The sequence below is a fragment of the Lactuca serriola genome, chromosome 8 (assembly GCF_051521515.1).
Source record: "Lactuca serriola cultivar US96UC23 chromosome 8, Lser_US96UC23_V15, whole genome shotgun sequence".
Lineage (NCBI taxonomy): Eukaryota > Viridiplantae > Streptophyta > Magnoliopsida > Asterales > Asteraceae > Lactuca > Lactuca serriola.
Genome location: NC_136415.1, coordinates 76,332,451 through 76,345,249, shown reverse-complemented (window position 1 = coordinate 76,345,249; position 12,799 = coordinate 76,332,451). Strand labels below are relative to the sequence as shown.

Sequence of the window (12,799 nt, the reverse complement as noted above, 5' to 3'; positions counted from 1 at the left end):
ACATGGTGAAACTAAAATCACCAACATCTTACTCCTCTGCATATTGTTCTTTACACGAGAACCACAATGATTCTTTGTATCCTGGCTGCCACTGCAGGTAGCAACGCTGACACCAAATGTTCCGACGATGTAAGAACTTTATTTTGCTATTGTGATGACCAGATATGTCCTCTGCACTGTCAACAACCATTCTCACACACTCTGAGACCAAAATACTCGTTGTAGATCATCAACTACTCGAAATTGCTTTGCTTGTGATCAATCTTCTCAAAAAACAATGTCTCCTTGTTATCATCTCCAACAACCCCCATTGATGTCGCCCTCTGATCTAACCACCACCTCCTACGATTACAAAAGCCTAGTATAGGGTGGAGTTACCAGATTCAGATTCTTTGTAGGGGTTGTTTATCACCGTTGTGTGTAACTCAACTCAATCGCCATCGCCACCGTGTTTGGACAACATTAACCTCCTTCAAGTAACACACATGGGAGGAGCTCTGACGGTTCTGAACATGATAATCAATTTTCCTGAAGTTGGTTGACCACCGACCAGAAACCATTCCCAAATTCATCTTGAAAACTGACAAGCAGAAAGAACACATAATTTATATCAAGCGATTCTTTTTATATATCGAACTTCAAGTTAAATTTCCATGGGACTCTAAAACATGAAACGAAAAACATTTCTATAAAATTTGATGATCAGAATCCCTAATAGAAAATCTCAATTTGTTTATACCTAAAATAGAAATAGAGTTATTATGTTCGATGAGAAACTAAACGGACAAAACACACAATCGAAGGAAGGCGTCGAGAAATTGAGAAAAATGTTAGAAATAACTGAAATTGAAAAGGAAAGAGATGTGTATAAACACATGCGTCTCCTGTGTACTTGTTTCCTAAATACTTCTCCATTGATCTTCTTTGTATGCACTAGAGTTTTGGTAATGGGGAGGCAGGGGATGAAACTGAGCAATGTGTATGTGTGTTTGTGCGCGCCTTTCTCCTGCCTTTATCTCCACATATGGGAAGACTTTTTAATTGTTATCGGTTTATCACTAAACCAACCGCCATATGATTGATATGTAGATGAAAGTTTGACAGATGGGAAGAAATTAGAATGACGAAGCTACATGTCAACACTTTCTAGCCAAATAAAAAAGGCAAATAACAAACTAACCGATTATAATGGGTTTGTTACATAAATTAGCGGTAAAACACAAGTTGGTTCCCTTCATATGCAAAATATATAAATAAATAAATAATAAGATGACAAACTTTTTAAAATAAAACGATAAATTGGTTGGGCTAAAGTGACAATGAAACAAACAAGTTGGGAGCACGTTGAAACTTATCCAAAGTGTAATCTAATACTTACAATCTCTTGAAATGATACACGAAATTGTAAATTTAAATACCGATATTATGATTTCGATATATCTAAGTCGGAAATGAGATACACGAACTTGTGGATTTGTTAATAGGAAAAGGGAAAATGTCATCTTATCCTAACGAACTTGTCAAGTTTGTTTTAAAAGGTCACCCAATTAATCTTTTTTGTACATTAAGGGAACGACATATACATTGACCAATTGAAATGGTCCCTTGACCTGTAATAAAAAGTTTCTATGACAAATCAGTAAAAAAGAAACGATGAGGTGGCTGCCTAGTCACAGTTGATGTGGCAATTGACTCTGGTCCACGGTCAACCCTTGTTCCCCAAGATTGGACACCCCCTTATATAAATAAAGCGATGTCCTAATGAGTTTATCACGCCCACTTTGTTACCCTTATCGGTCTCTTTGTTTGTTCTTCCTTTCGTTTCCCACTTTGTGAGTCCATCGAACCACCACTTCGAGATCAGAAAGCATTAAAGAAAACAACCCATAAACGTTTATTAGAATAATTGCTACAATGCACGTGATGAAACTTAATTGTAAAAAATCATATATGAATGGAACAAGAATGGTTTGACTTTGACTGTAGATAGCAACTAAATTACAACATAACCTATATATGGTGTGTATCTAATACCGACTAACAAAGTATGCAAGTACAACGAGGGACACCCTTTATACCAGAAATGTAACTTCTAGCAACCTTAAAACAGATGTGAGATGAAATATAAGTCATAAGATGAAAGATACATAACCTAAAACAATTTCATTAAAACAGAGGGAGTATATAATATTTCTCTTTAAGACTAAACACACTAAGTTGAATCAAATGAAGGCATCACCTGAGTTAGCATTCACACACAGATCGACAAGCTGCAAAACAAAGAATCAAGCCAATCAATGCATGATTTTGGGTCAATTATAAAATTAACGACCATAGCTAAACATGGTGTAGAATATCACCAATCAATGCATGATTTTGGGTCGATTCTTGATTATTTCATCAATAATTGCAAATTATTAAGCATATTAAGGTTTACACATGATATATATATATATATATATATATATATATATATATATATATATATATATATTACATCAACCTAAAAATACATTACCCATAAACACCAGTATGGCGGTTTATGTATAATCTGAGTAAAAGATCGAAAGAACATAAAAACTCACAAGGACCTTGAAGTAGATGTAATCATGGGCGTTGAAGCACCTTCATAAAGATGAATATAGTACCAATTATTGATTGAAAAATGGAAATTTTCAAACTTCATGGTTGGATTCACAAAACAACCACCATGCTTTTCTTACAAGAATTAGTATACAATACTTACCTAGTTCTTCATGATGTTGGGTCATAAGGGCCTTGTAATGACCAATTGCTTCTTGTAAAACAGCACCCATTTGCTAATTTGTTAGTTATTCCAAAATCAAATGATTTTCGTGAAGAAAAATCACGAATTTATTTAAGAAAGGGAAGAACAGAATATTATCCATAATTGAATTTATTACCCACCCAAGTTCAAGGTAAGCTTTTGGACGTTGTACATTGAAATCAAGATCCCATCTTTGCAAAGAGATCAAGGAATTCTACCAGTGAAGTTGTTTTTGTTGAACCTCAAAACTACCAAATATGTAAGTTTTTTCCCGATACATTTGGGAATATTTCCACCGAGTTTATTGTCACCCAAATCTATGACTTCCAAAACTTGTAGATTCCCTAATTCCCGAGGAAGTTTACCGATAAAGCTATTGTTGTTCATAATTTAAGCAATATAATAATGAATTACGAGCAATTGAACATGGAATGCTACTAGAGAGCTGATTTGAGCTTAATCTCATACAGATTCCAAACACAATTGGTAATTTTCACCTGATACAATAGACAAATTTAATAATTTATTGTTCCATTAAAAATATAAACAAAATTGCCAACAAATTTAATTAAAAGAATGCTCAAAGGTATTTTAATATATATGAACTTACAATATTTTTAGATAAAGGGTAAGATGGTAACTTTACTTGGAACATGACCAAAATTGCTATAAAACATCAAAATAACCACCAAAATTGCAACAAATTCTTTTATTGTTTTGGAACAAAAATGCTTTTTTGAGGATAACTAGTCAAATCTATTTACTTTCACGGTAGACCTCACATATGAATTTGAAGTCGATAAAGTAGCCCCCAAAGTTCACATATATTTGTTCTATTATTATGTTTTCACACTGTATTAAACCTTAAACGTTGGGCTCCTTTAACTGAATGCAACATTCATTTTATTTATTTGTTTGTGTTTCTAATTTAATCAGGCTGTGGTATATATTAGACAATGTGTTTTCAAATTATATGGTTCAGGCAAAATATTTTATCCACTTGAAGCAATTCAAAGTACACAACAAAACTCACCAGTAATTAACATGGTTTAATGGAGGAGAGGAGCAATCATGAAGAGCCATGCGATGATGAACTCAAAATGATCTAAATTAAGAAACAAAATGTATAAAGTAAAGAAAAAGGTTACGCATGATACAATATATGAAAAACTTAAAACACATAAGTAGAAAGGGGGATGGGTCAAGAAAAATCCAAAATCAAAAAAACCGACAAAATATCATAAACTTAGAAATAATATAGTATCAGAAGTGACTTTATGACCCTCTTTACATCTATTGTCAATGATGATATGCCTTGTGGAGGATTACATAACATAAATGATGATGAGAAAAACATAGTTATCCTATCCTATCCTATCCAAAACCAACAGTTTTCTGTAACAAATACCAACAATACAACTTCATGTCAATCAGAGTGATTGTCTGAATAGACTGAACACCATACAAACAAACACAAAAATATGAGATTAACCCTAATCTAATCTCATAAGTTGCAGACTCATGAGAATACAATCAAACAATCAACCAAGATCACTACCATTGCAGATTCATACTAGACCATAGTCTTATCTAAATACCAAATCCAACAAAAAAAAACTCCACCTTTCACCCAAACATCCTCTTTCTATACATGAAAAACTAGAAATTTTACAAATGAAGAAAATAAATAATGAGTCAATTACATGGTTCTTACTTACTTGGACCAATGCAGATGAAAACCGAGGGATGCAACAGCATGTTGGGAGTGAGAGCAGCAGCAGAAGGTCGAGAATTAAAAAGAAAAAAAAATCTACAACTCAAATACATAGTAATCTAAATCTACAACTTGATCATGTATAAATACCAAATCCAAAGGAAATTTTGTAAATTAGCACCTCTAAACAACACTGATATCACAAAGGCCATACAAATACAAAATCCAAATAGTAATACATTAGAATAAGCATATCTCAAAAGCAAAACTATCACTGATAACATGCATTCAAGAACTACTTGCATTCCACATGATCTATGCAGCTATTCTCTTCCTCTCTTGAACTTGGCAACTCTTACCACAACTGCAACGTATATCTTATCCATGGTTTCCTCAGCAAACATGAAAAGTTTGTGTCTCCACTGCTTCTTGAACATCAGAACTCCAATAACACCCCAAAACCCTGTTCCAAAACCACTCATTATATCCACATAAAACAACCATACCTCCATCTTCTCATCAGCTGCTTTGTGTTTCTTCTTGCTTGTTGTTGTTGTTGTTGAATCTTGATGATTTGAGCAAGTGTTTTGCAATGGAGGTCCACATAGATGTTTGTTCCCAGCATATATTGATGGATCATCAGTAAGCGTCTGCAGTTGATTTCCTGTTGGAATTTGACCCGACAAGTTGTTGTGTGACAAATTCAAATGGCTCAAAAAAGTCAAAGCTGCCATGCTTGGAGGGATGCTCCCGCTCAACTTGTTTTTTGAGAAATCAAGAGTTTCCAACTTCATCATCTTTCCAATGCTCTCTGGAATACCCCCTCTCAGATGATTATTAGACAGATTCAGACCCACCAACATAGAAAGTGTAGTTAGCTCGACCGGTATTTCTCCCTCAAGTTTATTGCTTGAAAGGTCCATGTTATAAACCATTCTCCAAGTTGTTGTATATTCAAGATCAACACCTTTCATGACCTGAATCACATTCTTATCATCATCGATATCTAAAAAATGCTCAGATATCGAGTGACTCACAACCATGCCATTTAAGTTTCCTACACACGGAGGGATGGTTCCGGTTAAGTTGTTGTATGCAAGATCCAAAATTTGAAGATTTGAATTTTTGCAAAGAGATGGAGGAATTCTACCAGTGAAGTTGTTTTTGTGTAAACTCAAAACTACCAAAGATGTAAGTTTTTTCCCTATCCAATTGGGTATATTTCCATATAATTTATTGTCACCCAAATCTAAGACTCCCAAACTTTGTAGATTCCCTAATTCTGGAGGAACTTCACCAGTAAAGTTATTTTTGTTCAAATTTAACCAAAATAATGATGAAATAAGAGCAATTGAGCTAGGAATGGCACCAGAGAGCTGATTTGAGCTTATACTGATGATAACCAAACCCTGCAGATTCCCCATACAGTTGGGAATTTTCCCACTTAACATGTTTCTTGAAAGATCAAGCACTTCCAAATCTGTTCTTCTGCATAATGACCTTGGAATTGACCCACTGAAAAGGTTATATTCCAGAAGTAATAGAGGTAAAGGACAATATGCATCACCATTTCCTGCATTAGGAAGGCTTTTCAAAGATCCGCTGAGTTTGTTGTGAGAGAGATCTAAATAAGGAATGATGGGCATCTTCCGCAGCCATGTGGGCAGCGGCCCCAAAAGTGTAGCATTGGACAACTCTAACTCTTCAAGTTTCCTCAGATGTCGAAGCCACTGCGGAAATCCATTCCCGATATTGCAAGAGCTGAGACGAAGATATCTCAACTGGAATGGAGGTATCCACCCACGTGAAACATTGAATGTCAGCTTAGTGTTAGAAGAAGCATCCAAGAGCTTCAACACTGAAAGATTAGCAAAATGGGCTTCGGTAACCGCTCCTTCTAAAGAATTGTTAGAGATAGAGAGAGTACGTAGTTTGGCAAGTTGCCCAATTGAAACTGGAATGGTCCCATCCAACAAATTAGATCCTAGATCCAAATCTGTTAAAGATGCTAATTTTCCAAGGGATTCTGGAATTGAACCATTCAATTGGTTAGAAGAAAGGGCAAGTTGGGTAAGATTCCCAAGGAATTCTGGAATGGGACCAGTCAACTGGTTTTCATATAGATATAGTACTTGTAAAAATCTTAATCCTGTTACAGATTCAGGGATTGAACCAGTCAGTCCATTCTGCGATAGATCAAGGTGTCTTAAATTCGCCAGTCTTCCAAGTGTTTCTGGAATTCTACCATTTAAACTCCGACTTAATTCCAGAAACTCCAAAGCATATATGGAGCACTCTGATGCATTTTTTGGTGTGTCAATCATTTCCATAGCAAACTCATTATCTGTTACACTTAATTGTTTCAGGTGGCACTGTCTCCAGACTCCAACATCCTCAATCTGCTTAAACTTGTTAGAAGAAAGATGAAGCTCTAGAAGTTTAGGCATAATAGGAAGCGATGAATTCAGCATGGTATCTGAAAGGTCAAGGACTTCTAGGGAGCTCATGTTTGTCAATACAGATGGAAATATACCTCCAAGTGGATTATTGCTAAGATCGAGGTGCTGGATGTTAGAAAGTGTACTGTAATTAAGATGTGGAGAAGATAGATGCGTCTTATCCAGCCCACAACCTGACAAATGAAGCTCTGACAAAGAAGGGATCATGCTTAGTAGCTTTGGAAAGTTCCATGCCAATAAACTATGATTAAATCCAGAAAGACTGAGGAATGTTAGGGATGTCATGTTTTGAAGAAGGCCAGGGAGTGGACCTTTGAAAGAATTGTAGCCAAGATCGAGGTGTTTTATATTAGGAAGTATTCTACTGGAATTAAGAAAAGGACCAAGATTAACATTGGAAAGACTACAACGTGACAAACTTAACTCTTTTAAGGAGGGAATCATGTGAAGCATCATGTCCCAGTTGTGTGCTCCACTAAGATCCACTGAACTTAAGTACAGAAGCTCGAGTGACGAAAGGCCAAAAGCCCATGCCATATCATCTGCCTTCAGAAAGTTTTCAGAATCGTATGAACTGAGATCAAGAACCCTTAAATTAGAAAGATTTCCAATGTGAGGAGGAATAATACCATCAAAATTAGCATAAGAAAGATTCAGGTAACTCAGGTGTTTCAAGGATACAATAAACTCAGGGATCTGACTTCCTTGGAAATCATTCCCACTCAAGTCGAGGTATTTGAGATGCCTCAACTCTGCCAAAGAAGAACTCACCTTGTTACCAGCTAAGTAATTGTAGGAGTAGGGCCAATCTCCTTTGAGATGAAGGCCTTGAACATTTCCAGTGACACCGTCACACTGGATTCCTTCCCACAGGCAACACTCATTTCCAACCCATGATGACAACAACATTCCAGAATAATCATCAACACTGTGTTTGAAGTTGAGAAGAGCAAGTCGCTCTTGCTCAGAGCAAAGGACACTAACATTTCCAACCCCCAAACAAGTATATGTGGCTGCAAACAAAAACACACATATGAAAATGAGATGGATCCCCATTATCAACCTTAACTCAGTTTTAGTTTAGAAGAAAGTTGAAGTAGAAAGATGGGTTGTGATGAAGAAGTGATGGGTTATTATGACGAAGCAACGAGTACATTTATAAAGCCATAAATGAATATTGGAAGACTTGGAAGTCAAAGGAGAATTTGTATCCACAACCTTATATTCTTATGCTATTTTTTTTTTTTGTCTGTCAATCAAAAAAAGTGGTTTGTGGGACAAGACTATTCCACACAGCACATGGAATTCTATTTCGCCACAAATTTTTAACAAAATATGAATTGAATAAAACGCAGTATTTGACAAACAAGCATCTCCATTTTGATAAATCATAGATACATTATAAATATTTTTAAGTGATGGTTACAATTATAAACTGGGAATTTAAAATCGCAGCTAAATATGAAACTGCTAGATGGGTTGAGCAGGTCAAATGAGTGGAAGTCTAATGCTTACAAGCTTCTAATCACATTATTTAGAAATCATGTTATTATTTTGATATTATTATAAAGTCTAAATAAAAACAGTGTTCAAGATTACTAATCAATATGTTCACATTTATGATACACAAGAGGTCCATTTAGTTTTATTATTATTTTTGACATTACTTGTATCAGAACTTGGCCTCCCTAAATCACATGCAATATTCAGTTTCTTTATTTGTCTTGTGTTATTATATGAAAATAATAATTTTAATTTATCACAACAAAATTACAAGTTGCAAACTAAGCAGTATATCATTCACTACTACAGTATTCAAGTGTTTTAAAAAATGTGATGAAACAAGTTTATCCACATGCTTTTGGTCTTTGTCTATATCTACTTTTCCCCAAAATAGGCATGGAAATCAATGTTTAATTTGTATCCACAAAATTGTATTTTTTGATCATGAGCTAATACTTCCAATCTCTTGAATCACATTATTTATAAAAACTATATTATTATTTTTATAAATTAAAATACACAAACTTGTGAATTCAAAAACTATATTATTGTTTTAATATATTTAAGTCAGAAATGATACATGTACTTGGGAATTTGTTCAGAAGAAAATGATACATAAGACTTTGAAGTCAACATGGAAGTCAACAGAGAATTTGTATCCACAAACTTGTATTCTTTTGGTCCAGGTTCACTTTTAATTTTCTGTTAATCAAAATAAGTGGTTTTGGTTCAAGTTTATTCCCCATAGCACACGTAATTACTTGGTCACAAGTCTTTAACAATTTATGAATTGTAAAAAGCACAATATATATTGACAAACAAGCATTTATGTGTTTGAGAAATCAAAGATAGATTATAAATTTTTGTAAATTATTGTTCTATATTATAAAAATGATTTTTGGTTTCAACGATTTAAAAAACTAGATACAACAGAACAAGTTGTTTTTAGTATTATTTGATGTAATAATGTTAATGTGTCAAGGAAAGGAAACGTGTTTTAATTTTTGATTTTTTAGCTTGTTCCTAACAGTATGCTGGAGAAGGGTACAAGACTTGACATTGCATTTTGTGGAGTGTATATGAAAAAAAAAAAAAAAAAACTAACTTATAACCAAAATTTTACAAGTTACAAATATGATGACTAAGTTGCCCATGCATGTGATGTGATGAAACAAGCTATTGTGATGGGAGACTTGGAAGTCAATTGAAAATTTGTATCCACAAGACAAGCCTGCATGCTTATAGTCTATCTATATTTACTTTTCCATTGACCAAAATAAGACATGGAAATCAATTGTTGATTTGTATCCACAAAATTGTATTGATTTGGTCATGGGCTATTTTTCTTTTTAATTCTCTCAATCAAAGAAAGTGATTTTTGGCTAAATCAATTCCCCATGTCACACGTAAATGCATTTGCCCACAAAAACAATATATATGATGGTTTTAAGACTTGTCATAATTAAAGATTATAAACTTGATTTTGAAATTTAATGATTTACAGAAATACCTAAAATATATTTTTTTTAATTTTAAAACTTATTCAAAGTGTAATCTAATACTTACAATCTCCTGAATCACATTATTTTAAAACTATATTGTTATTTTTATGTATTAAAGTCAGGAATGATATAGGAACTTGTGAATTTAAAAAACTACATTAAATGATACATGAACTTGTGAATATGTTACCTCACATATGATTCTTAAAGTCCACAAAGTAGCCCCCAAAGTTTATGTTATATCTCTGACACTTGGGTTCCCTAAATTACAGGAAACATTCGGTTTGTTTATTTGATTATTTTATTAAAGTGTGGTGTATACAAGACATGGTGTTTTTCAACTATTACAAGGTTCACATAGATAACTCACCCACTCGAGTTAGAAAAAACTGACCTGTAACATGGTTATGAGTATAATATATGATGCATCTTCAATGACCTAAAGAAACAAATCAAATAAAGTAAAGGGCAAGGTTAGTCCTTATCTATATATACAATAAAACCCTCAAAACACATAATAAAATTAAAGAGGGGTTACCCTGCAAGAAACAAGTAAAATTAAAGAAACAAGGAAAGCATCATAACACAAGAGGTAATGAATACATAAAATCTTTTTCATGCTCTGTGGGTTCAACCAACATTAATATAATGATAAAAAAAACCTACAAAATGAGAATGTTTTGGATAGCTAAAATGCATGTATAACCTACATTAAAGTAAGTAATTAACAACATGTAGAACTTTTGAAAGCCCACTAGTCAGCAGATTTAAAAAGAATAATAATATCTTGCAAGAAATTACCTTTCCAATTAAAATGGATTTTGCATTCTTGAAGCTATGACCAAATCTTTGACATTCGCCAGATGCCTATTTGCAATGTTTTCACCTGATAAATTAATTGACAAATTTAATTTGTTGCTCTGTTTTATAATATAAGCTACTTAATTAATAAAACAAAAAGAATACTCAAAGACATTCCAATAAAGACTTATGATTGTAGACTAATCCATCTGAAAGTGTATCTCAATTCAAGCCCGATCCCTTTCCTAAACCAAATTGAAACTTAATGTATGTACTACAGAGGCATTGTCTAGGTATTGAATTCAATCTCATCTCGAGCAGCAACATTATAATTATATACGGCATTTCTACTAATTGATGCTATTCTTTTTATTCTCTTGTCTTACATTCTAGATATGTTTACATTTTGGTAACTAATAGTGTTATAGGAATACAACATTGAATGAAGAGCTACCTTGAAAGTTTTCATTCAACGACTTTGAAGTCAAGACAAAACTATATAAGCAAGTTCAATTTCAAACATATATACCCCTCACTAAATAGTACATACACTCTTGCCATAACTATAAAGTATAAAGTATAAACAATCCCCAGTTGTCCTTCTTAATTAAGCTAGAAGTAGTATACCATATATCCTAAATTTGCATAATATTCCACAATTCAATACTAAGTTGGTTGTTTTTAACAATACTCTACTATATAGTATATACATATACCAGAAGAAAAGTAAACAAATTAGTCAAACAGAAGTCAAAGCTGGAGTCCAAAGTCAACAGAAGTAAGTTGTTAGAATGTAGCTCATGGGTTAGTTACACAGCCATACAGTTACTAGTCTGACTACATATAGAGAGATTGGAGAAGAGATTAGATCATTCTTGAATTATATTTATAGTCATCAAAATAAACATTTTGTCTAGTAATCGGGATGTATATATAAGTAATATGTAACATCAATATTAATTAATTAATTATATATCAGTTTATAAAATACCCAACAAGTATGCCTCAACCCACTTTCCTATCAGCAGTCATCAATATCTGATAATAATATATTACAAGGTCGTATAGCCCCTCCAATATGTTCCCTATGTAATCAAAACCTTGTTCCAGCTATCATTTGGTTGATTTTTTACTTGATTTAACATCATTCCATAGTTTTAGCATATCTATATATATATATATATATATATATATATATATATATATATATATATATATATATATATATATATATATATATATATATATAATATTTTCATTTTTATTAACTAACATTATCTAATTCAATTTAATCACCATTCCCCAATTTAACCCAGAATTGACAAAATTAGGTCACTAAACACTATCTCAAGTCTCAACTCAGCTTTCTTCTAACTTAGTTCTATGTCTTGTTTTAGCTAAAATCCCAACAAATGATCATCTTACAACCATTACTTTAACACAACGTAAAAAAATCCAAATTAAAGCTTGACCACAGAAAAGTCAAATCTGTCAAATTAAATATTTAAGTCAATGCCGTTATATAATATTCTTCCAATAATTCAAGTTTCTAGTGACGTTTTAAGATACAAATCTTTACCAAACTGTGAATGCATCACAAAAACTCCAACAATTTCACAATCTTTACTAGGGTTTAGATGTTACCTTCACAATTTGGTTTCAAAACTGAAATTGGAGAGTTATGCGGTCGTTTCTGATCATCCCGGCCACCAATGACCTCTGCCGGCCGCCGCCGCAACCACTGCCATCTGCAGCCACCCACGGCGGCGCTGCTGGCTCCATCGATCCCAACAGCTATTTGCTGTTGCCTTGCGTTTTTTTTCCTGCTTGTCTATCTCTTTTCTCGAAATAACCCTTTTATTTTATTTTTTATTAAAGGCAAAACTAGATTATAACCCGCGCATTAAACGCGGGAAACGCATAAATAAAATATAAATGTATATAGATATTGCAGAATAATTATAAAAAAATTAAGATTATTGATATTATTGAAATGTGTATAAAATACACTGAAGTTGGTAATATATATAAT

The 12,799-nt window shown here is 33.2% G+C and overlaps 1 protein-coding gene across 3 annotated transcripts; it reads right to left on the bottom strand.

Moving 5' to 3' along the window:
* Positions 1–4,318: 4,318 nt before the first annotated feature.
* Positions 4,319–12,593, bottom strand: LOC145065528 (uncharacterized). 3 transcript variants are annotated; one of them, XM_079012530.1, is made up of 5 exons: positions 12,412–12,593; positions 10,768–10,852; positions 10,361–10,405; positions 10,157–10,227; positions 4,319–7,974 (listed from the first exon to the last, which is right to left on the bottom strand). In XM_079012530.1, exon 5 carries the CDS (start codon positions 7,868–7,870, stop codon positions 4,826–4,828), a length of 3,045 nt encoding a protein of 1,014 aa, XP_078868656.1. In that variant the 5' UTR covers positions 7,871–7,974; positions 10,157–10,227; positions 10,361–10,405; positions 10,768–10,852; positions 12,412–12,593; the 3' UTR covers positions 4,319–4,825. The 3 variants fall into 3 exon arrangements, with proteins under 3 accessions (XP_078868656.1, XP_078868657.1, XP_078868655.1); XM_079012531.1 differs by lacking the exon at positions 10,157–10,227; XM_079012529.1 differs by lacking the exons at positions 10,157–10,227; positions 10,361–10,405; positions 10,768–10,852; positions 12,412–12,593 and having other exon boundaries at positions 4,319–8,336.
* Between the last annotated feature and the right edge of the window lie 206 nt (positions 12,594–12,799).

What these genes read in the sequence shown, in the direction of transcription:
- LOC145065528 (XM_079012529.1), bottom strand. Translation starts at nt 8,017, where the DNA reads ATGGGGATCCATCTCATTTTCATATGTGTGTTTTTGTTTGCAGCCACA.